The sequence below is a fragment of the Microcaecilia unicolor genome, chromosome 3 (assembly GCF_901765095.1).
Source record: "Microcaecilia unicolor chromosome 3, aMicUni1.1, whole genome shotgun sequence".
NCBI classification, from domain to species: Eukaryota; Metazoa; Chordata; class Amphibia; order Gymnophiona; family Siphonopidae; genus Microcaecilia; species Microcaecilia unicolor.
Genome location: NC_044033.1, coordinates 327,365,459 through 327,392,650, shown reverse-complemented (window position 1 = coordinate 327,392,650; position 27,192 = coordinate 327,365,459). Strand labels below are relative to the sequence as shown.

General features: G+C 48.9%; 1 protein-coding gene across 1 annotated transcript in view; it reads left to right on the top strand.

Moving 5' to 3' along the window:
* The window catches only part of SCAF8 (SR-related CTD associated factor 8), a 1,046,706-nt gene that overhangs the window by 441,984 nt on the left and 577,530 nt on the right, over positions 1 to 27,192 (top strand). The window contains 1 exon segment of the mRNA XM_030198392.1: positions 3,945 to 4,057. Coding sequence (XP_030054252.1) covers positions 3,945 to 4,057 — 113 coding nt within the window.

Here is a 27,192-nt window from a genome sequence, read left to right as displayed (position 1 = left end):
TTTGACTGGTTCCAGCAGAGCATAGCTGCTGTAAGAGTGTCCCAGATGACTTGCTGGTCGGGGTGGAGGCAGAAGAGTTTTTCAACAAAAGGGTGGCCCCCTTATAACCTCCGACTAGTGGGTTCTTCAAATAGTCCGTCTTGGATACATACTCAGTTGGTTTCATAAACCTCCAAATTGCCCACCGAGAGCTCATTCATTCAGCTCTTAGGACAGGCAGCTGTCTCATCAAATTGTAGTCATCCAAACAGACAATCAGGTTGCAGTGTATTACACCAACAAGCAGGGGGCACCCTATCACACCCTCTGTGTCAGGAGGCCAGCCAAATGTAGGATTGGGCTTACCATCATAGCATGTTCCTTCGAACCACTTATCTGATGGGCAAAAACAATACCCTGGCTGACAGACTGAGCAGGATAATGCAACCCCACCAGTGCTCTCTCAATATGGGCATTGCCTGCAATATCTTCCAAGTTTGGGGTGCCCCCTCAGTGGATCTTTTTTCCACTCAGATCAACCACAAGGTCCCTCAGTTCTGTTCCAGGATTCAGATCCACAACAGACTTGCATCAGATGCCTTCCTCCTCAATTGGAAGGTCTTCTGTATGCGTATCCTCCCATACCTCTTGTGGAGAAAACTTAGTTGAAAGTCAAGGAAGACCGTGGAACCATGATTCTGATTGTACCATACTGGCTGTGGCATTTATGGTTCTCTCTTTTTCTGGAGTTATCCTCCAAAGAACCGTGGTGATTCACATTTTTTTCCGACCCTCATCACGCAAAACGAGGGGTCTCGTCTAGATCCCAGCCACCATTCTCTTGCTCACACAGCTTATAATTCGCTTCTTTGAATCTTTAGTAGCGCTCTAGAAATGTTTAGTAGTAGTAGTAGTGTAGTGGTGTCTCTCGGGTCTTGCTGGCTTCCACTATGAGGTGCTATTCTTTCAAATGGAGAAGGTTGCCATCTGGTGTGAGAGGAAGGCCTTAGATCCCCTTGCTTGTCCTACACAGACCCTGCTTGAATACCTTCTACACCTGTTCTGGTCTCAAGGCCAACTCCGTAAGGGTTCACCTTAGTGCAATTAGTCCTTATCAGTGGTTATCATCAGTGTTTAGAAGGTAAGCCCATCTCTGGACAGCCTGTAATTCGCTTCATGAGAGGTTTATGTTTGTCAAAAGCCCTCTGTCAAACCTACACCAGTGCCATGGGATCTCAACATCGTTCTGACCCAGCTGATGAAAGCTCCTTTCGAGCCAATGAATACCTGCCATCTGAAGTACCTGACCTGGAAGGTTGTTTTCTTGGTGGCTGTTACTTAAGCTCATAGAGTCAGTGAGCTTAAGGCCTTAGTGGGTGGGTGCATCTTATGCTAAGTTTCATCATAACTAGTCCTCCGCACTCACCCTATATTCCTGCCGAAGGTGGTGTCTGAGTTCCATCTGAACCAATCAATTATCTTGCCAACATTCTTTCCCCAACCTCATGCCCATGCTGGTGAAATCAGCTTGCACACCTTGGATTGCAAGAGAGCATTGGCCTACTACATGGAGCGGACCACGCCTCACAGACAGTCTGCCCAACTTTCTGTTTCTTTTAATCTCAACAGGATGGGAGTTGCCATCGGGAAATGCACCATTAGCCCACGATGTCAGCCTCCATTGAAGAAATTTGCAAGGCTGCGATGTGGTCTTCAGTCCAAACATTCACTTCACACTACTGCCCGGAGCAGGATACTCGATGCGACAGTTGGTTCAGGTAGACAGTGTTGCAGAATCCAACTCTACACTCCTAGGCCCATTTTATTCTGTTCCAGGCTGCACTCTCATTCAGATTGTAAATAGTTTCAGGTAAATCTCCCTTATGTCCTTGCTGTTGCGAGGCCCAATTGACCAATGTTGGTTGTTTTTGGTGATCCTGAATGCTAGGGATTCTCCACGTGTGAGAATAGATAAGCCTGCTTGTCCTCAGAGAAAGTGAAGGTACTTAACCTGTAGTAGGTGTTCTCTGAGTACAGCAGGCCTTGTATTCTCACAATCCATCCCACCTCTCTTTGGAGTTGTTGCCTTGTTATTTTTACTTTGTTTTTGCTATAGTATTGAACTGAGTCTGCGTTTTCGCAGCGGGTGGGAAGGCACACGCGCATGCGTGGTGGAGTGTGTCTTGTGTTCCACAAAGCTCTACTTATACTCGTTATAAGTCCTGTACCAGGCAACGCAGGTCGGTGTCACTTGTGAGAATATAAAGCATGCTGTCCTTGGAGAACACTTGCTACAGGTAAGTACCTTTGCTTTTTCATTCATGAATGCACTTTCTGCCTCTTAGGAGACTAGGCTCGCACATATGTAAGGTGATTTCCAGTTAAAGAGTCCAAGCCAATGTATTTGTATGTGTCTGCCAGATTTATTCATTGAAAATCATGGCTTGGGGTTGCATGACAGCAAGTGGTGTAGGGACATCTTATTTGTCAAGGAATACATCAGTGTAATTCAGAAGGTCATGATTCCATCAGCAGAGAAACTTTGTCCAGTTGAGTACATAGTCCAAAATCACAGTACCCCATGCCATCAAGCAAAAGCAGTTGATGACTGGAGGAAATCTGAGATCTCTCCCCCTGATTGGCCAACCCAGTCACTAGGCTTGAATTCAATCAAGACCTTGGCATGAAATAGCACTGGAAATATCCAAGTGACATCCTGTTTGAAAGAGAACTGGTAGGAGCACTCACTACAGCTTGAAGTCAAGTGGTCACTAGCCACCATTTGTTGGTCCAGTCTATGCCAGGACGATATAAGGCTGTCCACAAGAGTAAAGAAATATTAGCCATCAATAAGATACTCAAATGGGCGTTTTCTTGTCATATTAAAAAAAATCCACAAAACCCTTTATATCTGAATAGCAACAGAGCCACACTTAAATTGCCATTTATACATCAGTATCTGTTTTGTGCTGTTTCACATGTGTAATATGCATTTATGATTGAAACAACATTATAGAATTGTTTTGGAGAAAGCAACAAAAAATAACTGTGTAAAACAAATTTTAAAAATGTCAATGAAATGAATGCCACCAATATTGAAGGTCCATATTGTAAACAACCTTAAACACACCACTGTAAGTCGGAGCCTCTGTAACACGTGGGAAGCCCCTCACATATTTGGTGGAGGTGGGCATTTATTGTGTGTGTGTGTGATTTACTGCAATTTGTTTAATTTGCTGCAATATACTTTCTGTGCTGGGCAGACTTATACGGTCTGTGCCGGGGCTGGTGTTTGGGCGGCAGGGATAGTGCTGGACAGACTTATACGGTCTGTGCCAGAGCCGGTGGCCGGTGGTGGGAGGCAGGGATAGTGCTGGGCAGACTTATACGGTCTGTGCCAGAGCTGGTGGTGGGAGGCAGGGATAGTGCTGGGCAGACTTATAGGGTCTGTGCCAGAGCTGGTGGTTGGGAGGCGGGGATAGGGTTGGCCAGACTTATACGGTCTGTGCACTGAAGTGGACAGTACAAATAAAAAAGTAGCACATATGAATTTATCTTCTTGGGCAGACTGGATGGACCGTGCAGGTCTTTTTCTGCCGTCGTCTACTATGTTTACTATGTTTTACTATGTGTTAAGGTGACCATTTTATTCTTCCCAAAATGGGTCGAAAACTCAATAGTACCCAGTGTGTAAGTACTTAAAAGTAAGCAAGGTGAAAAGCTATAGCAGATATCAAAAGTGGTTTTGATCCGAAAATCAGTAGTTTAGTGGAATTTCTTCTTGAGGTCTTGGGTTAATAGATAATTTTGCAGCTATTTCAGTAGCCAGCTTATTTTGGTTAATTTTTTCCTATAAATATTAAACACAAAGGAATAACGAGATACTGTACATGTTTTCATTGTGCATCATATTAATTCTTTATTTACTATCTGGTTTTATTTCATATGTCCATTTCCATGCCCAGGATATGGAAATAGATGAAGGACAAGATGTAACTGAAGAAGAACTCTTTGATCAAGAAGAAAAGAAATCAGCAGTCGGTTCAAGATCAAGGACCCACTCAAGATCCCGATCAAGGTTTTGAAGTTTCATTTGTTTATCCTTACAAAGAAGTATGTTTTATGTGAAGGCGAAACAGATGTTTGTATTAATCGTTTGTGGCGCAGTCCGATTAAAAATTTTAATTGCACTTAGTGACGCAATTAAAGGTATTTTATTTATTTCCCACTGTAGCTCCTTGTGACTCTGGGCAAGTCACACCTCCATTGGGTTCAAAATAAATACCTGTATATAATATGTAAACAGCTTTACTTGTAACCACAGAAAGGTATTATATCAAATACCATCCCCCTTTCCTTTCCAAACGGACCGATCTCCCTCCCTCCCACTCCCAAATCCAATTCCTCTTCCTCTGTTTTCCTTTCCTCCTCCCCCCCCCCCTCTTTCCCCTGGACCATTATCTCTTTCTCTCCTCCATTCCCATGAGCAGTGACACAAACTTGGTGGTGAAGAATACCAAGCTTTTCGTGTTCTGCTGGAACTCACCACCTCCGCCCCAATTTCCACTGGTGGAGTCCCCCCTCCCCCCACTGGTCTACCTTATAGGTGGGCTTCTGTTAGTCCCTGACAGTGTTACACATACACTGCCTGTGGCCTGGTCCAAAGCTTTTCCTCTGACCCATCCTGCCATTGCAGAAATAGGAAGTGATTGTCATTTGAGGTGGGATGGGCCAGAGGGAAAGCTTCAGATCAAACTACAGGCAATATGTGTGCAATGCTGTTGCTACTGCTGCCACCGCCGGGGACCAACAGAAGACCATTTTTAAAGGTATACTGGCGTAGGGTGGGGAAAGATGCTGGATTGTGCCAAGGACAGAGATTGGCCATGAACGAGAGCAGAAAATATGTTTGGAGGAGACCGGAGATACTTTTCTTTAATTGTGATTAATAATTAATGTATTAATTACAGAGTTAACTCTGATTAGCTTGCAGCCCTTTTAATTATAGATAATGCAGTAACACCATTGGTATACCTAGTACTTTTCATGCTTTCAAACTATATTTATCAAATTTATATACTGTCTCTTATAAAGGGCTTCAAGACTGTTTATAACATAATACATATAAAGGCTTATTTTCAATCAAAGAGTTATGTAACTTTCTAAGTCCATGTGCTTTGAAATGAGTACCGTAATGTACATTTAGTAAATATATTGTATAAAAACTTAAATTTGAAAGATTGTATCATCATCTTTATCCTCCATTAAATGCAGAAACAAATAACTGAGTTTTGAAATTTTTACAAAGTATGCCTATATCATCCTAAATGCTTGTCAGTTAAGTTTTATCCACTGGCTTATGACCAAAAAACTCAGATTTTTTTTTTTTTTTTCTAAACCACGAAAACTTCTGCTTTGGTTCTTTAGGAGATGCAACAAAATTCTGTATTCCTTATCCTACCAGACCAGTCCAGATGCTTAGATTTGAGTCATGCTGCCAGCAGACTAGTAGAACAAGATGGCCGACAGGTAAGGAGCCCAGGTAAGGAGCTCCTCAGGTCAAAAAGAAGCAGACCTAACTGGACCATCCAACGACGCCCACAACCGAATGGAATCGGACCGGAGCTGATCCGGAACCAACTGGGAACTGTAGGGCAGCCTAACCGAGCCCTAGACCGGCTGAGGCGATCTGCCTGTTGCACCACGAGGCATCCCCGACCAGATAAAAAGGTGTTTGTCTGCCTGGACCGAGCCGCGCTGTCTCCGGTTCGGCCGGCTGCTGCTGGGTGGGGAACCGCAGGTTCGTGGCGGCCTGGTTTACTCTGCGCTGCACGGCGGTGGGCCGGGTCTGGTCGTGGGCCCAGTCAGGGTTGATCGCGGCAGCGGGCCTGCCTCGTGGTCGCGCTGTGTCCCCAGCTGGCTCTGCGCTGTCGTCTGATCCCTCCGGGCGACCCCAGTCCCTGGCGGACGGAGATCCGGCGCGTCTCAGTGTGCTACCGCCGCACTCCCCGGCTGGAATGGCCCAGGCGCGGACTCACTGCACACGGATCGGGGGCGCACCGTCGCGGGAGGATTGCCTGTGGGACCGGACCAGATCGAGGTGAGCCGCGATAGCACCTTCTGCGCCCACAAGCCGACTCCTGCGGCATGGCGGATCACCTCGTCTGGCGGATCAACGTGATGGATCGTCTCGTCTGACCGGACCCGACCACGTTGTGGCGTCATCCAGGGCCTGAGGGTCTGTCGTTGGGCTCTCCTAGCCTCGCAGCCCGTGTCTGTGCCGCAGTTCCTGTGTGCCCCAGATTGTCCCAGTCCTGCTGCTCGGCTGCTCTTCCCTGCCCTGGTTGCTCCGGTCCACCTGACCCAGCGTGTCCCAGTCTGCTTGACCCAGCTTGCCCTAGTGTGTTCCAGCTTCTGCAGTCTATCGGCCCCAGCTTGTTCCAGCCTGCCTGATCCAGCTTCTCCAGCTTGTTCCCGCCTGCCGATTCCAGCCTGTTCCTCCAGTCCAGTCTGCTGATCCGGCTTCTCCCTGCATGTTCCAGTCCGCCGATCCGGCTTCTCCCTGCATGTTCCAGTCCGCCGATCCGGCTTCTCCCTGTTTGTTCCAGTCCATCTGCTCCAGACTATACCAGTCCATCTGCTCCAGCGTGTACCAGCCCGCCTGTTCCAACTCTCCAGCTTGTTCCTGTCAGCCAACTCCAGCCTGTTCCTGATCCAGCTTCTCCAGCTTGTTCCTGTCTGCCGATTCCAGCCTGTTCCTCCAGTCCAGTCTGCTGATCCGGCTTCTCCCTGCATGTTCCAGTCCGCTGATCCGGCTTCTCCCTGCATGTTCCACTCAACCAATCCAGCTTCTCCCTGTCTGTTCCAGTCCATCTGCTCCAGCGTGTACCAGCCCGCCTGATCCAGCTTTTCCAGTTTGTTCCTGTCAGCCGACTCCAGCCTGTTCCTGATCCAGCTTCTCCAGCTCGTTCCTGTCTGCCGATTCCTGCCTGTTCCTCCAGTCCAGTCCGCTGATCCAGCTTCTCCCTGCATGTTCCAGTCCGCTGATCCGGCTTCTCCCTGCATGTTCCAGTCCACCGATCCAGCTTCTCCCTGTTTGCTCCAGTCCATCTGCTCCGATCCGGCTTCTCCAGCCCGCCTGATCCAGCTTCTACTGCTCATCTGATCCAGCTTCACCAGCTTCTCCAGCCCGTTGATCCTGCCTGTCACATCCGCCTAATCAGTGTGTCTGCTCCAGCTTGTTCCTGCTTGCCTGCTAGTCAATCAAACCAACCTCCAAAGTGCTACAGCCTGCTTCAGTCCTGTCGCCTGCTCCAGTCCATTCACCTCAGCATGTTACAGCCCATCCGTTTCAGTTTACTTCATTCCGTCTGTTCCAGCTGACTCCAGTCCTGCTCCTGCCTGCCTCCCTGTTAACCCACCAACCTGCCTGCCTGCTTGCCAGCTTCGCAGCCATTGACGTACTTGCCTGCCAGCTTGTCAACCATTGACTTACCCGCTCTCCAGTCCATCAATTCCATCAACTCCAAGCCTCCAGCTTCTCAGCTCCTTCTATCTGCTTCACACCTCAGTCACTACAAATACACCTGTTACACCTCAATCTCTGCTTATGGCCCCTGTCCACATTCTCTTCCTTGCCCTGTCCCTTCCTAATCTTTTCCCCCTCCCCCCACCGCTGTCTACCGCTGGAACTCATTGCCCACCCATGTTCCCTCCCATCCTGCCCGCTACAGCAATACCCTACTCACCCCCTTCCCTCACCACCTCACCATCTCTCTTGTCCCCCTCCTCCTTCCTAGCTCTTAATCTTCATCACCTCCTTCCTACCATTAACCCATCACCGTTCCTCCTAAGTGCACCCTGTCTTCGTCGCCTTCGTCGCCCGACCTCCCCCACCCTCCTCCGCACTTTCTTGCTCCTCCTCTTGCTATCCGCTGGAGACATTAATCCTAATCCAGGCCCCCCTCACCTGTCCTCCTCCTATCCATGCAAATGATTCCGTGATGTCTCCAATCTCGTTTCTATTCCCCTCCTCCCCCCCTCTTCCCTCCCCTTCTCTTGTGCCCTCTGGAATGCCCACTCGGTCTGCAACAAACTGCCCTTCACCCACGATCTCTTCATCTCTCGTTCCCTTCAACTGCTCGCCCTAACTGAAACCTGGCTCTCCCTGGACGACTTGGCCTCAGTCGCGGCCCTTTGCCATGGAGGTTATCTCTTCTCCCACACTCCCCGCCCAGTTGGCTGCGGTGGAGGCGTCGGGCTACTACTTTCGCCCTCCTGTAGTTTCCAACCCCTCCTCCTACCGCAGTCTCACTGCTTCTCATCCTTTGAAGCACACTCCATCCGGCTATTCTACCCATTGCCACTTAGAGTGGCAGTCATTTACCGCCCCCCTAATAAATCCCTCTCTTCCTTCCTCACCGACTTCGATGCCTGGCTTTCCGTTTTTCTTGAACTCTCATCTCCGTCACTCATTCTCGGAGACTTTAACATACACGTTGATTACCAATCCGACCCTCACGCGTCTCAGTTCCTCACTCTAACATCCTCCTTCAACCTCCAGCTATGCTCCACCGCCTCGACTCACCGTGACGGCCATTGTTTTAACCTCGTCCTGTCCTTTTCCGACTCCCCCTCCAGTTTCCACACTTCAGCTCTTCCTATCTCGGATCATCACCTGATCACCTTCACACTTCTTCACCCCCCACCTCAGCCCTGTCCAACTCTAACCACTACCTCCAGGAATCTCCAGGCTATTGACCCTCCCACCTTATCCTCTTGTATCTCCAATCTCCTCCCCTCCATCTTGTCCTCTGAGTCTGTCGACAAGGCTGTTTCCGCATACAATGCCACTCTCTCCTCTGCTCTGGACACCCTCGCTCCATCCACCTCCCGTCCCACAAAGCGTACTAATCCCCAGCATTGGCTGACCCCTTGCATCCGCTATCTTCATTCCTGCACCCGATCTGCCGAACGCCTCTGGAGGAAATCTCGCACCCATTCAGATTTCCTTCACTACAAATTCATGCTATCCCACTCCTCCCTATTCCTTGCCAAACAGGACTATTACACCCAACTGACCAATTCTCTCAGCTCCAAACCCCGTCGTCTCTTCGCCACCCTTATCTCCCTCCTCAAAGTGCCCTCCGCTCCTACCCCCCCACTCTCCCCTCAATCACTGGCCGATTACTTCTGCGATAAGGTGCAAAAGATCAACCTTGAGTTCACTCCCAAACCATCTCCTCCTTTTCACCCTTCAACCCTCGACCAACCAACCCAGGCCTCTTTCTCCTCCTTTCCGGACATCACCGAGGAGGAAACCGCTCGCCTTCTTTCCTGCTCGAAAAGTACCACCTATTCCTCTGATCCCATCCCCACCAACTTACTTAACACCATCTCTCATACTGTCACCCCCTCCATCTGTCATATCCTCAACTTCTCTCTCCACTGCAACTGTCCCTGACACCTTCAAGCACGCCGTAGTCACACCTCTCCTCAAAAAACCATCACTTGACCCTACCTGTCCCTCCAACTACCACCCCATTTCCCTCCTACCCTTCCTCTCCAAAATACTTGAGCGTGCCGTTCACAGCCGCTGCCTTGATTTTCTCTCCTCTAATGCCATCCTCGATCCACTTCAATCCGGTTTTCGCCCTCTACACTCGACAGAAACAGCACTCTCTAAAGTCTGTAATGACCTGTTCCTTGCCAAATCCAGAGGCCACTACTCCATTCTCATCCTCCTCGATCTATCCGCCGCTTTTGACACTGTCAATCATGATCTACTCCTTGCCACACTGTCCTCATTCGGGTTCCAGGGCTCTGTCCTCTCCTGGTTCTCCTCCTATCTCTCCCACCGCACCTTCAGAGTTCACTCTCATGGATCTTCCTCCACCCCCATCCTGCTATCTGTTGGTGTTCCCCAGGGATCTGTCCTTGGACCCCTTCTCTTCTCAATCTACACCTCTTCCCTGGGCTCCCTGATCTCATCTCATGGTTTCCAGTATCATCTCTATGCGGACGACACCCAACTGTATCTCTCCACACCAGACATCACCGCGGAGACCCAGGCAAAGGTATCAGCCTGCTTAACCGACATTGCTACATGGATGTCCAACCGCCACCTGAAACTGAACATGTCCAAGACTGAGCTCATCGTCTTTCCACCAAAACCCACTTCTCCTCTTCCTCCACTTTTTATCTCAGTGGATAGCACCCTCATCCTCCCCGTCTCATCTGCCCGCAACCTCGGAGTCATCTTCGACTCCTCCCTCTCCTTCTCGGCACACATCCAGCAGATAGCCAAGACCTGTCGCTTCTTCCTCTTCAACATCAGCAAAATTCGCCCTTTCCTCTTTGAACTCACCACCCGAACTCTCGTCCACACTCTCATTACCTCTCGACTTGACTACTGCAACTTACTCCTCACCGGACTCCCACTTAGCCATCTATCCCCCCTTCAATCTGTTCAGAACTCTGCTGCACGTCTTATATTCCGCCAGAACCGATATACTCATATCACCCCTCTTCTCAGGTCATTTCACTGGCTTCCAATCCGATACCGCATTCAGTTCAAGCTTCTCCTTCTTACCTACAAATGTACTCAATCTGCTGCCCCTCACTACCTCTCTACCCTCATCTCCCCTTATGTTCCTACCCGAAACCTCCGTTCACAGGACAAATCCCTCCTCTCAGTACCCTTCTCCACCACTGCCAACTCCAGGCTCTGCCCATTCTGCCTCGCCTCACCCTATGCCTGGAACAACCTTCCTGAGCCCTTACGTCAAGCCCCCTCCATGCCCATCTTCAAGTCCCTGCTTAAAGCCCACCTCTTCAATGCTGCCTTCGGCAACTAACTCTTACCTTCAGGATATCCGGACTGCCCCAATTTGACTGCCCCTATCGTATTGACTACTCACTTGTCCTTTAGATTGTAAGCTCTTTGAGCAGGGCCTGTCCTTTTATGTTAAATTGTACAGCGCTGTGTAACCCTAGTAGTGTTTTAGAAATGTTAAGTAGTAGTAGTAGGTTGAGACTGAGAACTAATGAACTGCTATGTAGTAATGCTGTGCTACAGCTTGGTCAGCCAATAATTCTCCAGCAGGTCTGACATCCTGTGCGGTCTGAAATGGTGTGGTAGGACTTTCTTTGTTTTCCTTTATAAACAGCTAAGCTAAAGAGGATTAAAAAAAACAAAAACCTCTAGGCTATTAGCTCTTACCTCGCTTTCTTGGGTTGTTACATCTGGAGGTTCCAGGCTCACCCTCCTCTCTTCTTGGCAAACTCTCTCTCTCTCTTGTAGCGGTATGTTTTCTGTACCTTGGAGTTGTCAGATGCTCCTTGAGCACCTGAGGCAACTAAATTGTTCATTTTTGATAAAGGCTCTGCCTTTTAAGCATTTTCAGCAGTTGGGTACAAGTGGTTAGCAAAATCATAGTGGGTGCTTTGTTCCTTTTTCTTACGGGACTGCTCTGTCTGGTTTTAATGACGACACTGTATGAAGTATAAGGGATGCTTTGTTGGGATCCAAAGTTAGGCATTTTAGTGAGAAAGTGTAAGGACTGTTCTCCGAGGACAAGCAGGCTGCTTGTTCTCACTGATGGGTGACGTCCACGGCAGCCCCTCCAATTGGAACACTTTCTAGCAAAGTCCTTTGCTAGTCCTCGCGCGCCGATGCGTACAGCGCATGCGCGGCCGTCTTCCCGCCCGAACCAGCTCGTGCCGGCCAGTCTTCTTTTGTCCACGCTCGGTACGGTCGTGTTTCGCTGTTCGCGCCCCAAAGTTGACCTCGCGCGTCGTTTATCGACTTCGTTCTTTCAAAAAAAAAAAAAAAAAAAAGGTGTCGGAAGGAGACCTTTATGGTTTTCTCCCTTCCCGTACTTCTAGTTTTGCCCCGGTAAGTTTTCTTTCGTCGTCGGGGTAGGCCCTATTTAGGCCTCGGTCGAAGTTTTTCTTCCCCCTATTTTTGTGGTGCCATTTTCGCCATTTCGAGTTTTGATCTCGCCGGCGCGATTTTTCCGCCCATGACATCGAAGTCTTCCAGCGGCTTCAAGAAGTGCACCCAGTGCGCCCGGGTAATCTCGCTCACTGACAGGCACGCGTCGTGTTTTCAGTGTCTGGGGGCTGGGCACCGCCCGCAGGCCTGTAGTCTGTGTTCTCTTTTGCAAAAGCGGACTCAGGTAGCGAGATTAGCCCAGTATAACATTTTGTTCTCGGGCTCTTCGTCGGCATCGGCACCGGGAGTATCGACTGCTTCGACGTCGTTGGCGCCCGGACCTTCATCCTTGCCCCCGATTGCATCGAGTGCATCGAGGCATCGGCCCTGTGCATCGGGGCGACATCGGAGGGCTGCGTCGGCGTCGGTGGTATCGAGACCTCCTCGTCTGCTGATGTCGTCGGACGGTGGTGCTTCGTCTGGAGTGCAGGTGAGGGCTGTCCATTCCCCTGCTGGTGGCGGTGAGCCTTCGGGTGGGTCTCCCCCTACCCTGAGGGCTTCTGCGGTACAGCCCCCCGTCGGCATCGGCACCGGGAGTATCGACTGCTTCGACGTCGTTGGCGCCCGGACCTTCATCCTTGCCCCCGATTGCATCGAGTGCATCGAGGCATCGGCCCTGTGCATTGGGGCGACATCGGAGGGCTGAGTCGGCGTCGGTGGTATCGAGACCTCCTCGTCTGCTGATGTCGTCGGACGGTGGTGCTTCGTCTGGAGTGCAGGTGAGGGCTGTCCATTCCCCTGCTGGTGGCGGTGAGCCTTCGGGTGGGTCTCCCCCTACCCTGAGGGCTTCTGCGGTACAGCCCCCCCGAGACCGATCCTCTTCGGCCTCGGCCCCGAGGAAGAGACGGCTGGATTCTACGACCTCCTCGTCGGTGCCGGGAAGCTCCGGTGACGTGCTTCGTTCCAAAAAATCGAAGAAGCATCGTCACCGGTCCCCTTCCCTTGTCGGCACCGAGAGCTCTGGGTCGCCGAGGGAGTCGGCACCCAGTAAGCATCGGCACCGAGAGGACCGCTCGCCCTCTGTTCAAGAGGTGTCGATGCGCTCCCCTTTGGACAGCCCGGAACAACCTCCACGCCCGGAACAGGTTCTGACATCGACTCCTGCATCGGCTTCCATGTCTTTTTCCACAGCCGCTCTGCATGAGAGCCTCCGGGCCGTTCTCCCAGAGATCCTGGGAGAGCTGTTGCGCCCTACCCCTCCGGTACCGGGGGTGCTTGCGCCTCCGGTACCGTCGAGCGAGGCGCCGGCTGGCCCATTGTCCGGGGTGAGGTCTCCGACATCGGTGCCGCTTGCGGTACCGAGTGCGGTAGCCTCCCAGGAAGGCTCCCCGACTACATCGGCGGAGGGAGCTTCGCCGGTTCGGGCGAGGGAGTCTACCTCTCGACGCTCCCACCGTGGCCGTGGTTCCACGGAGTCGAGCCGGGCACGGTTGCAGACACAGGTCCGTGAACTTGTGTCTGACACCGATGGTGAGGCCTCGTGGGAAGAGGAAGAGGACATCAGATATTTCTCTGACGAGGAGTCTGACGGTCTTCCTTCTGATCCCTCTCCTGAAAGACAGCTTTCTCCTCCTGAGAGCCTGTCTTTCGCTTCCTTTGTCCGGGAGATGTCTACGGCCATCCCCTTCCCGGTGGTTGTGGAGGACGAGCCCAGGGCTGAAATGTTTGAGCTCCTGGACTATCCTTCTCCACCTAAGGAAGCGTCCACAGTACCCATGCATCATGTCCTCAAAAAGACATTGCTGGCGAACTGGACCAAGCTTCTAAGTAATCCCCACATTCCCAAGAAGATCGAGTCCCAGTACCGGATCCATGGGGACCCAGAGCTGATGCGCACTCAGTTGCCTCATGACTCTGGAGTTGTGGATTTGGCCCTAAAGAAATCCAAGAGTTCTAGAGAGCATGCTTCGGCGCCCCCGGGCAAGGACTCTAGAACCTTGGACTCCTTTGGGAGGAAGGCCTACCATTCTTCTATGCTCGTGGCCAAGATTCAGTCCTACCAGCTCTACACGAGCATACACATGCGGAACAATGTGCGGCAGTTGGCGGGCTTGGTGGACAAGCTCCCCCCTGAGCAAGCCAAGCCATTTCAGGAGGTGGTCAGGCAGCTGAAGGCGTGCAGAAAATTCCTGGCCAGAGGGGTGTATGACACCTTTGATGTTGCGTCCAGGGCCGCTGCTGAAGGTGTGGTGATGCGCAGACTCTCATGGCTGCGTGCCTCCGACCTGGAGAATAGAATCCAGCAGCGGATTGCGGACTCGCCTTGCCGTACAGATAATATTTTTGGAGAAAAAGTCGAGCAGGTGGTAGAGCAGCTCCACCAGCGGGACACCGCATTCGACAAGTTCTCCCGCCGGCAGCCTTCAGCCTCTACCTCTACAGGTAGAAGATTTTTCGGGGGAAGGAAGACTGTTCCCTACTCTTCTGGCAAGCGTAGGTACAATCCTCCTTCTCGACAGCCTGTGGCCCAGGCTAAGCCCCAGCGCGCTCGCTCTCGTCAGCAGCGTGCGACTCAGCAAGGCCCCTCGGTTCCCCAGCAAAAGCAAGGGACGAGCTTTTGACTGGCTCCAGCAGAGCATAGCCGACATCCAAGTGTCAGTGCCGGGCGACCTGCCAGTCGGAGGGAGGTTGACAGCTTTTCACCAAAGGTGGCCTCTCATAACCTCCGATCAGTGGGTTCTCCAAATAGTCCGGCAAGGATACACCCTCAATTTGGCCTCAAAACCTCCAAATTGTCCACCGGGAGCTCAGTCTTACAGCTTCCAACACAAGCAGGTTCTTGCAGAGGAACTCTCCGCCCTTCTCAGCGCCAATGCGGTCGAGCCCGTGCCATCCGGGCAAGAAGGGCTGGGATTCTATTCCAGGTACTTCCTTGTGGAAAAGAAAACGGGGGATGCGTCCCATCCTAGACCTAAGGGCCCTGAACAAATATCTGGTCAAGGAAAAGTTCAGGATGCTTTCCCTGGGCACCCTTCTCCCCATGATTCAGGAAAACGATTGGCTATGCTCTCTGGACTTGAAGGACGCCTACACGCACATCCCGATACTGCCAGCTCACAGACAGTATCTGCGATTTCAGCTGGGCACACGTCACTTCCAGTACTGTGTGCTACCCTTTGGGCTCGCCTCTGCGCCCAGAGTGTTCACAAAGTGCTTGGCTGTAGTAGCAGCGGCACTTCGCAGACTGGGGGTACATGTGTTCCCATATCTCGACGATTGGCTGGTGAAGAACACATCCGAGGCAGGAGCCCTGCAGTCCATGCCGATGACTATTCGCCTCCTGGAGCTACTGGGGTTTGTGATAAATTATCCAAAGTCCCATCTTTTCCCAGTGCAGAAACTCGAATTCATAGGAGCTCTGCTGGATTCTCGAACGGCTCGCGCCTATCTCCCAGAGACGAGAGCCAACAACTTGTTGTCCCTCGTCTCGCGGGTGCGAGCGTCCCAGCAGATCACAGCTCGGCAGATGTTGAGATTGCTGAGCCACATGGCCTCCACAGTTCATGTGACTCCCATGGTCCGCCTTCGCATGAGATCTGCTCAATGGACCCTAGCTTCCCAGTGGTTTCAGGCTGCTGGGGATCTAGAAGACGTGATCCACCTGTCCACGAGTTTTCTCAAATCCCTGTATTGGTGGACGATTTGGTCCAATTTGACTCTGGGACGTCCTTTCCAAATTCCTCAGCCACAAAAAGTGCTGACCACGGATGTGTCTTTCCTGGAGTGGGGAGCTCATGTCGATGGGCTTCACACCCAAGGAAGCTGGTCCCTCCAGGATGGCGATCTGCAGATCAATCTTCTGGAGTTACGAGCGATCTGGAACGCTCTGAAGGCTTTCAGAGATCGGCTGTCCCACCAAATTATCCAAATTCAAACAGACAACCAGGTTGCCATGTATTACGTCAACAAGCAGGGGGGCACCGGATCTCGCCCCCTGTGTCAGGAAGCCGTCAGCATGTGGCTCTGGGCTCGCCGTCACGGCATGGTGCTCCAAGCCACATATCTGGCAGGCGTAAACAACAGTCTGGCCGACAGGTTGAGCAGGATTATGCAACCTCACGAGTGGTCGCTCAATTCCCGTGTAGTGCGACAGATTTTCCAGGTGTGGTGCACCCCCTTGGTAGATCACTTCGCATCTCGAGCCAACCACAATATCCCTCAGTTCTGTTCCAGGCTTCAGGCCCACGGCAGACTGCCATCGGATGCCTTCCTCCTGGACTGGGGGGAGGGTCTGCTGTATGCTTATCCTCCCATACCTCTGATGGGGAAGACTTTGTTGAAACTCAAGCAAGACCGAGGCACCATGATTCTGATTGCTCCTTTTTGGCCGCGTCAGATCTGGTTCCCTCTTCTTCTGGAGTTGTCCTCCGAAGAACCGTGGAGATTGGAGTGTTTTCCGACCCTCATCACACAGGACGAAGGGGCGCTTCTGCATCCCAACCTCCGGTCCCTGGCTCTCACGGCCTGGATGTTGAGAGCGTAGACTTTGCCTCTTTGGGTCTGTCAGAGGGTGTCTCCCACATCTTGCTTGCTTCCAGGAAAGATTCCACTAAGAGGAGTTACTTCTTTCTATGGAGGAGGTTTGCCATCTGGCGTGACAGCAAGGCCCTAGATCCTCGCTCTTGTCCTACACAGACCCTGCTTGAATACCTTCTACACTTGTCTGAGTCTGGTCTCAAGACCAACTCTGTAAGGGTTCACCTTAGTGCAATCAGTGCATACCATTACCGTGTGGAATGTAAGCTGATCTCAGGACAGCCTTTAGTTGTTCGCTTCATGAGAGGTTTGCTTTTGTCAAAGCCCCCTGTCAAGCCTCCTACAGTGTCATGGGATCTCAATGTCGTTCTCACCCAGCTGATGAAACCTCCTTTTGAGCCACTGAATTCCTGCCATCTGAAGTACTTGACCTGGAAGGTCATTTTCTTGATGGCAGTTACTTCAGCTCGTAGAGTCAGTGAGCTTCAGGCCCTGGTAGCCCAGGCCCCTTACACCAAATTTCATCATAACAGAGTAGTCCTCCGCACTCACCCTAAGTTCTTGCCAAAGGTTGTGTCGGAGTTCCATCTGAACCAGTCAATTGTCTTGCCAACATTCTTTCCCGTCCTCATTCCTGCCCTCCTGAACGTCAGCTGCACACATTGGACTGCAAAAGAGCATTGGCCTTCTATCTGGAGCGGACACAGCCCAACAGACAGTCCGCCCAATTGTTTGTTTCTTTCTTTTGATCCCAACAGGAGGGGAGTGGCTGTGGGAAAACGCACCATATCCAATTGGGTAGCAGATTGCATTTCCTTCACTTACGCCCAGGCTGGGCTGGCTCTTGAGGGTCATGTCACAGCTCATAATGTTAGAGCCATGGCAGCGTCGGTAGCCCACTTGAAGTCAGCCACTATTGAAGAGGTTTGCAAAGCTGCGACGTGGTCATCTGTCAACACATTCACATCTCATTACTGCGTGCAGCAGGATACCCGACGCGACAGTCGGTTCGGGCAGTCAGTGCTTCAGAATCTGTTCGGGGTTTAGAATCCAACTCCACCCCCCTAGGCCCATGTTTGTTCTGTTCCAGGCTGCACTCTCAGTTAGTTGGTAAATTTTTTAGGTCAATCTCAGTTATGTCCTCGCCGTTGCGAGGCCCAGTTGACCATGGTTGTTGTTTTGAGTGAGCCTGGGGGCTAGGGATACCCCATCAGTGAGAACAAGCAGCCTGCTTGTCCTCGGAGAAAGCGAATGCTACATACCTGTAGAAGGTATTCTCCGAGGACAGCAGGCTGATTGTTCTCACAAACCCGCCCGCCTCCCCTTTGGAGTTGTGTCTTCCCTTCTCTTTGTCTTGCTACATATGAGAGTGGCCGGCACGAGCCAGTTCGGGCGGGAAGACGGCCGCGCATGCGCGGTACGCATCGGCGCGCGAGGACTAGCAAAGGACTTTGCTAGAAAGTGTTCCGATTGGAGGGGCTGCCATGGACGTCACCCATCAGTGAGAACAATCAGCCTGCTGTCCTCTGAGAATACCTTCTACAGGTATGTAGCATTCGCTTTGTGGTTTCATTTTCGTTTGAGGAGGTGGTACTAGCTAACTCTGCGCGGCTCTCTCTCCTCTGTTGCAGTCTGCTAAAGGTTTGCCTGATACAGAGAAAACAACTTTGGTGAACACACCCACTGTCTTTGCTCAGTCAGTGATGACTTCTGACCGAGGACCCCCCACCTCAGCTGCTTCCTGCCCCACAGAATTTGTCAGCTCTGGGTCTTTCGGTTACTATTAAATTTTCTGATTTTATGCAGTCTTTCCCCCCCTGAATTTATTCTTTTACTTCACAAAGAGGCGTATTTTCAAAGCACTTAACCTTACAAAGTTCCATAGGTTACTATGGAACTTTGTAAGGCTAAGTGCTTTGAAAATGAGCCCCAAAGTGTTCTGTATGAGTAAGAAGATGCCTTTCCCTTTTTCAGTTGGGTCTGAATTGATTGGTACTTCCGTAGGAAAAATGTCCTAGATTAAACCTAGAGTAGAGTAGTGTGGATGTGTGACTTCAGTTGAAGGAGATATTTTTGATGTATCTGCTGTGGAGTAGTAGGAGAACTTGGAGAGTTTTTGTCTGAAGGAGAGGCGATTTCTTCTAGAAGAGGGTCTTTCAGTGGTTACAATTTTTACTAAGGAGGATTTAGTTACTTTAATTACTTGAGTTTTATTCACCCTTAAGATGTCTGAGGATTGTCCTCTTAACCCTTGTATGCCTCAGGATCTTCTCGTGGTAGAGATCCAAAAGCCTCTAAAGCCTTTCCCTTTATTCCAATGTTAGATATTATTGTTGCAGAATGGGAAGTTCCTGATGTTACTTTTAGTGCATGGCGGTCCGTGCCTCACTTTATCCATTAGATCTCAGCCAGCAGACAGGTTTGAGATTCCTAGGATTGATGGGGTGGTTTCAGCTGTGACAGAAGAGTTAACTCTGTGATTAAAGGTGCTGCTGCTCTTTATAATCATCAAATATAAAATCTCTCTTGAAGCAATCCTTTTTAGGTTTCTACCCTGTCATTGCAGGCAACTGTCTGTGGAGGATATATGGCCTGTGCTTGCTTCAGGTGAGATGAGCAGTTAATTGAGAATTCCATTCAGTTGTCGCCTGTGAAATGTGTCACCAAAAAAGCCTTTTTAGATTTAGGTGTTACCTATCTTGCTGGCACTTTCTATGATGAGATTAGAGTTTCTGCTAAAAACATGGCTTTTCTTGTAGCTGTTTTCTGCTGTCTGTGTTTTCAGAATTGTTCAGTGGATATTTCTTCTAAGGCTAGACTTAGTAAGTTACCTTTTTAAGAGTCCTGCTTTTTGATGAGGATTTGGAGAGGTTGGTTAGGGCCCTGTCAGAGTCCAAGGTTCCTAGATAATCAGAGGACTGTCCCAAATCCTCTGTCTCTAGATATTTCTCAGTGGAGGCTGTTTTGGAGACGCTCAAAGATACTGGCTGGGCAGAGTAAGTTCTTCTCAGGAAGCAAGGTCTTCCTTTACGGGTCAGTCCTTTTGTGGGTCCCGTAGAGGTGGTAGGGGATTATCTGCAGCCTCAAATGTTCACAATGAAGACTTGTGGGTGTGCTCTCTGTTAACCCCGTTTGGGGGATGATTGGTAGTGTTTTATTGGAGGTGAGCACAATTACTACAGATCTGTGTTAGAAGTTATTCATGACAGTTATACACTAGAATTTACTTAGGGCCAGATGCCTTTAACGACCCTTTAATGAACAAGTTTTAAACCGTGGCATGCAGTAAAGGCCATTTTCCGACGGCGGTAGCAGCTAACGAAAACGGAATGCAGATGAGCAAATTGTGCAGAAACCGTTTTGTAAAGACCATTTTCCGACGGCGGTAGCAGCTAACGAAAATGGAATGCAGATGAGCAAATTGTGCAGAAACCCTTTTGTAATGAGATGCACTAACCTTTTCCGTTTGCCTTCCGGTGGAAATCGCCGGAAAATTTAACGAGAGGTTGTACCTCTTGTTGGGGCTGCGCTAGATCGAAAAATTGTCAAAAACGTATGTCATATACGCTGCCCGAAGACGCCGTTCCGCTAACCTCCCTGTTTTTCAATCAGCTGATATCGGAGAGTGCAGTTGAAAGCGTCCATCAGAAAAATAGCCTTCCATTTTGGCTGGGTTTTCAATCAGCTAATATCGAAGAGTGCAGTTGAAAGCGTCCATCAGAAAAATAGCCTTCTATTTTGGGTTTTCAATCAGCTGATATCGGAGAGTGCAGTTGAAAGCGTGCATCACAAAAATAGTCTTCCATTTTGGCCGGGTTTTCAATCAGCAGATATCGAAGAGTGCAGTTGAAATCGTCCATCAGAAAAATAACCTTCCATTTTGGCCGGGTTTTCAATCAGCTGATATCGGAGAGTGCACTTGAAAGCGTGCATCACAAAAATAGCTTTCCATTTTGGCCAAATAATAAAAACTTTCTTTTTGACCGTGCTTCACTCAGCTGAGAGACCTGGAAGTCTCTGAGCCAATCACAGCGCGTTTAAACGTGCTGTGATTGGCTCAGAGACTTCCAGATCTCTTAGCTGACTGTGAAGCACGGCCAAAAAAGACGTTTTTATTATTTGGGTGTGAATAATGGCCAAAATGGAAGGCTATTTTTGTGATACACGGTTTCAACTGCACTCTCCGATATCAGCTGATTGAAACGGGGGTGAGCGGTGCGGCGTCTTCGGGCAAGGTGAAATCATAGGTTTGGCGATTGTGCGCATGCGTTTCCTAAACCGTTGGCGGAGATTACACCAGAGTAACTATACTTTAATGCATCCAACGTTTGAATACTGCGCCGAAAATGTGCTTCTTTTTTTTTTTTTTAGTGCATCCTTTGTTTTTTCTAAAACGGTAATGACTTTTACGTTTTCGGTTGTTTTACGTTTTGTTGATGCATCTTGCCCTTAGTCTTTTTCTGAGGCATTTGTAGAGTCATTGTGCCTATGCTGTCTGAAGAAGGCTGTGGTGTGGCAGATTCTAGACAGACCTGTTCAGTTGTAGGTGATGGTTCTGGTGCAGCCTTGAAAACAAGAGACAGAACATTATTTGGTTTATTTTGTAGTTCCAAAAAATAAAGGGGACCTTTTGATCCTTTCTCAATCTTAAAGTAGTCAACAAGTTTTCAAAGGTCCAAACCTTTTGTATGGAGACATTAAAATCAGTATTTGTAGCAATTGAACCAGAGTTTTCTCTACTTCTTTAGATCTAACAGAAGCTTATCTTCACTTTCCCATCAGGGTACTCATCAATGTGTTACATCTGATTTGCTGTCTTAAGCCAGCATGTCCAGTTTTGTGCTCTCCTGTTTGGCCTCACCACAACCCTTGGACGTTTACAAAGACAATGGTGGTCGTAGCAGCTGTACTTCACAGGGAAGGCATTTTGGTTCATCCTTATTTGCATGGCTGGTTAATTTGTGTGAAGTCTTGAGAAGACAGCGAGAAAGTCACAGCATGGGTAATCCAATTTCTACAAGAAATAGGCTGTGTAGTCAGTTTTCCCAAAAGCAGTGTTTTTCCTTCTCAGGCCAGATTCAGCATGGCCCTAGGAAGGGTTTTTCTTCTGCTTGAAAGAATGAAAAAGTTAAAATCTCAGATCTGAAATATTCTCAAACTTCACAAACCGATGATGTGATATTATCTTCAGGATCGATGGCTGCAATCTTGGACTTTTATTATCTAGGGAGACACAGAACAGTCATGGTTTTACCTAACATGTGACAGTGGTGATTTAAGTCAACAGGCAAGGAGGAACAAGTAGTTTTCAAGTTGCAGAGGATGTGCAGATGTTGATGGCTTGGGTGGAAAAGAATTTGGAGTACATTTTGAAGTTCAGAATGTGCAGGTGGATTTTCCAAGCAGGATTTCGATAGATACTACTACTACTACAAATCATTCCTATAGCGCTACCAGTCGTACGCAGCGCTTCACATTTGAACATGAAGAAAAGACAGTCTCTGCTCAAAAGAGCTTACAATCTAAATCAGGACGGGAAGGACAGACTGATAGGACACACAGGAAAAAGGGACTATTGAAGAGAGGAAGACAAGATAAAGGTTACGAGCAGGTGACAGGTTAGGAATTGAAAGTAGCATCAAACAGGTAGGCCTTTAGCTCGGATTTAAAGGCGGCCAGGGATGGAGCTTGACGTAATGGCTCAGGAAGTTTATTCCAGGCATAAGGTGCAGCAAGATAAAAGGAACAGAGTCTGGAGTTAGCGATGGAGGAGAAGGGTGCAATTAGGAGAGATTTGCCTAGTGAACGGAGTTCCTGGGAAGGAGTGTAGGGAGAGATGAGGGTGGAGAGGTACGGTAATTAGGGGCTGCAGAGTGAATGCACTTATAGGTTAATAAGAGGAGCTTGAATTGTATACGGAAACGGATAGGGAGCCAGTGAAGCGACTTCAGAAGCGGGCTGATATGGGCATAGCGACTTTGGCGAAATATTAATCGTTCTGCAGAATTTTGAACAGATTGAAGAGGAGAGAGATGGCTGAGTGGAAGACCTATGAGAAGCAAGTTGCAGTAGTCCAAGCGAGAGGTGATGAGAGTGTGGATGAAGGTTCTGGTAGTGTGCTCAGAAAGGAGAGGGCAAATTTTGGCAATATTATAGAGTAAGAAATGACAGGTTTTAGCATTCTGTTGAATATGTGCAGAGAAGGAGAGGGAGGAGTTGAAGATGACTCCAAGGTTACGAGCAGATGAGACAGGAAGAATGAGTGTGTTGTCGACAGAAATAAAGAGTGGGGGAAGGGGAGAGGTTGGTTTAGGTGGGAAGATAAGGAGCTCAGTTTTGGACATATTGAGCTTCTGGTGGCAGTGAGACATCTAGGCAACAATGTCAGACAGGTAGGCTGATATCTTAGCCTGGATTTCGGCCGAGATTTCTGGTGTGGAGAGGTAGATCTGGGAGTCATCAGCGTAAAGGTGATATTGAAAACCGTGGGCTGAGATCAGAGCACCAAGGGAGGAAGTATAGATGGAGAAAAGGAGAGATCCTAGGACAGATCCTTGAGGTACACCCACTGAGAGCGGGATAGAGAAAGAGGAGGATCCACTAAAAGTACGCTGAGAGAGATATGAAGAAAACCAGGAAAGAGCAGAGTTCTGAAATCCAAGTGAGGATAGCATGCCAAGGAGTAGGCTGTGATTAACAGTGTCAAAAGCAGCAGAAAGATCGAGAAGGATGAGGATAGAGTAGAGCCCTTTGGATTTAGCCAGGAATAGATCATTGGAGAATTTAGCAAGTGCTGTTTCAGTTGAATGAAGGGGGCGAAAACCAGAGTGGAGTGTATCAAGAATAGCTTGAAAAGAAAGAAAGTTGAGGCAGTGACAGTGGACAGCACGTTCTAGTATCTTAGATAAGAAAGGGAGGAGGGAGATGTGGTGATAGTTGGAAGGAGAAGTAGGATCCAGAAAAGGTTTTTTGAGGAGTGGGGTGACTATGGCATGTTTGAAGGCATCAGGGACAGTCGCAATGAAAAGTGACAGATTGAGGATATGACAGATGAAAGGGATGACAGCAGGAGAGATTGTGTTGAGTAGTTGAGTGGGGATAGGGTTGGTGGGGCAGGTGGTTAGTTTTGAGGATGAAAGAAGAAGTAAAGTTGTTTCTTCAGTGATTTTGGAAAAGGAAGAAAAGGAGGCAGAGGTAAGAGGGTTGAGAGAGTGGACTAAGGGAAGATGGGGTGGAGGAGAGCTGATTGCGAATTCAAGTTTAATCTTGTGAACCTTATCGTGAAAGTAATCAGCCAAAATGTGGGGAGAAAGTGAAGGGGGAGTTGGAGGAGAAGGCACTTTGAGGAGAGAGTTTAGCGTGGCAAAGAGATGTCGAGGGTTAGAACCAATAGAGTTAGTCAATTGTATATAGTAATCTGTTTGGCAAGTTGGAGAGCTGATTTGAAGGAGGTCAGCAAGAATTTGAAGTGTAAGAAGTCAGCATGGGCACGAGATTTAAGCCAAAGGTGTTCAGTAGAGCGGGCACAAGAGCGTAGATAGCAGATAGTGTAGGGGTCAGCCAAGGCTGGTTTTTGATACGTTTTACAGGACGAGACACGGGAGGAGCGAGGGTGTCCCGAGTAGATGACAGAATAGTATTATAGGAAGAGACAGCCTCATTGACGAATTTGGTTGATGTAGCAATAGAGAAAAGATTACTACTATTACTACTATTTAACATTTCTAAAGCGCTACTAGGGTTACGCAGCGCTGTACAATTTAACATAGAGGGACAGTCCCTGCTCAAAGAGCTTACAATCTAAAAGACAAGTGAACAGTCAGTCCAATAGGGGCAGTCAAATTGGGGCAGTCTGGATTTCCTGAACAGTAAGAGTTAGGTGCCAAACGCAGCATTGAAGAGGTGAGCTTTAAGCAAAGACTTGAAGATGGACAGGGAGGGGGCTTGGCGTAAGGGCTCAGGAATGTTGTTCCAAGCATAGGGTGAGGCGAGGCAGAATGAGCGGAGCCTGGAGTTGGCGGTGGTGGAGAAGGGTACTGAGAGGAGGGATTTGTCCTGTGACCGGAGGTTATGGGCGGGAACGTAAGGGGAGATGAGGGTAGAGAGGTAGTGAGGGGCAGCAGACTGAGTGCATTTGTAGATAAGAAGGAGAAGCTTGAATTGAATGCGGTATTTGATTGGAAGCCAGTGAAGTGACCTGAGGAGAGGGGTGATATGAGTATATCGGTTCTGGCGGAATATAAGACGTGCAGCAGAGTTCTGAACAGATTGAAGGGGGGGATAGATGGCTAAGTGGGAGTCCGGTGAGGAGTAAGTTGCAGTAGTCAAGGCAAGTGTGGACGAGAGTATTAGAGATACTGGAGGACAGGGTAGAAGGGTTAATAGTCTGTAGATTCCTAAACATGTTGGTTAGAATAGGATGGGACTGAGGAGGCGGGTGGCTAAGTGTGAAAGTTAAAAAATGATGATCAGATAGGGGAAGAGTTGAGGCAAGGAAATTGGAGGGTGAGCAGTTGGAGAAGAATACAAGATCAAGACAGTGGCCATTCTGGTGAGTAGGGGCGGTGGAGCATAGTTGAAGATTGAAGGAGGATGTTAAGGCAAGAAATTGAGAAGTATAAGAGTTAAAGGGGTCATTAACATGAAAGTTAAAATCCCCAAGAATGAGGGAAGGGGATGAAGGTTCAAGAAAAAAGGAGAGCGAGGCATCAAAGTCAGTGAGAAAGGAAGAGGAGGATTTAGCAAGGGGTCATAAGTACATAAGTAATGCCACACTGGGAAAAGACCAAGGGTCCATCGAGCCCAGCATCCTGTCCACGACAGCGGCCAATCCAGGCCAAGGGCACCTGGCAAGCTTCTCAAACGTGCCATGTTATTCCCGGAATTGTGGATTTTTCCCAAGTCCATTTAGTAGCAGTTTATAGACTTGGCCTTTAGGAAACCGTCTAACCCTTTTTTAAACTCTGCCAAGCTAACCGCCTTCACCACGTTCTCTGGCAACGAATTCCAGAGTTTAATTACGCATTAGGTGAAGAAAAGTTTTCTCCGATTTGTTTTAAATTTACTACACTGTAGTTTCATCGCACGCCCCCTAGTCCTAGTATTTTTGGAAAGCGTGAACAGACGCTTCACATCCACCCATTCCACTCCACTCATTATTTTATATACCTCTATCATGTCTCCCCTCAGCCGTCTCTTCTCCAAGCTGAAAAGCCCTAGCCTCCTTAGTCTTTCTTCATAGGGAAGTCGTCCCATCCACGCTATCATTTTAGTCTCCCTTCGCTGCTCCTTTTCCAATTCCACTATATCTTTCTTGAGATGCGGCGACCAGAATTGAACACAATACCCAAGGTGTGGTCATACCATGGCATGATATAACGGCATTATAACATCCTCACACCTGTTTTCCATACCTTTCCTAATAATACTCAACATTCTATTCGCTTTCTGAGCCGCAGCAGCACACTGAGCAGAAGGTTTCAGTGTATTATCGACGACGACACCCAGATCCCTTTCTTGGTCCTTAACTGCTAATGTGGAACCTTGCATGACGTATCTATAATTCGGGTTGTTTTTTCCCACATGCATCACCTTGCACTTGCTTACATTAAACGTCATCTGCCATTTAGCCGCCCAGTCTCGTAAGGTCCTTCTGTAATTTTTCACAATCCTGTCGCTAGTTAACGACTTTGAATAACTTTGTGTCATCAGCAAATTTAATTACCTCGCTGGTTACTCCGATCTCTAAATCATTTATAAATATATTAAAAAGCAGCGGTCCTAGCACAGATCCCTGAGGAACCCCACTAACTACCCTTCTCGATAAATGACTGTTACCTGGAGAGGTAGAGGAGCGAATGGACGGATCGAGTGGACTTCGAAGGAAGAAAAACAGTGAAACTGAGGTGGAAGAATGGGTTGAAATTTACAGGAGGGTGAGAGTAGTAGCCCGACACCACCTCCGAGGCCAGCTGAGCGAGGAGTGTGGGAGAATACATAACCTCCATGACATAGGGCCGCAACTGAAGCAGAGTCTTCAGGATAAATCCAGGTTTCAGTTAGGGCAAGCAGATGAAGGGTATGAGAGATAAAGAGATCATGGATGTATGAGAGTTTGTTGCAGACAGAGCAGGCGTTCCATAGAGCACAAGAGAAGGACACAGAAGAAGGGGGGTGGAAAGGAATAGAAATAAGATTGGAGGTATCACGGTGAGGCCTGCACAAATAGGATGAGGGCTGATGTGGGGGACCAGGATTGGGATTAATGTCACCAGCAGAGAGCAGGAGAAGGAGTAGGAGAGGTATGATGACAGCAACGAAGGCGAGATGTATTCAGGTAAAAAGGCAAGGGGTGAATGGAAGGAAGGAAGTGTTGAAGGTTGAGAGCTCTGAAGAAGGGGGTGGAAAAAAGAGATGGTGAGGAGAGGGATAGAGAGGTGATGAATACAGAGGGAAGACAATGTGTTCCTACGGTGGGAAGTGGTTTCATAAGGAGAAATGGATTGGGAAGGGATAATGCCAAGAAGAGCAGGTGTACAGGAGCCATAAGAATAGCAGATTATGGTACAGAAATGCTCAGAATAAGCTGAAGGGGGTGGAGGTTCAGATAGGCTCAAAGCGATAAGGTGGGGGATGGTTTAGGCATTAGAGGTAATAGTCAATAATACAAGATAATACAATTCAGGGTAATGCATATGCAGTAGTAGAATAGCCAATAATAGTAGACAGTCAGATAGCTAGAC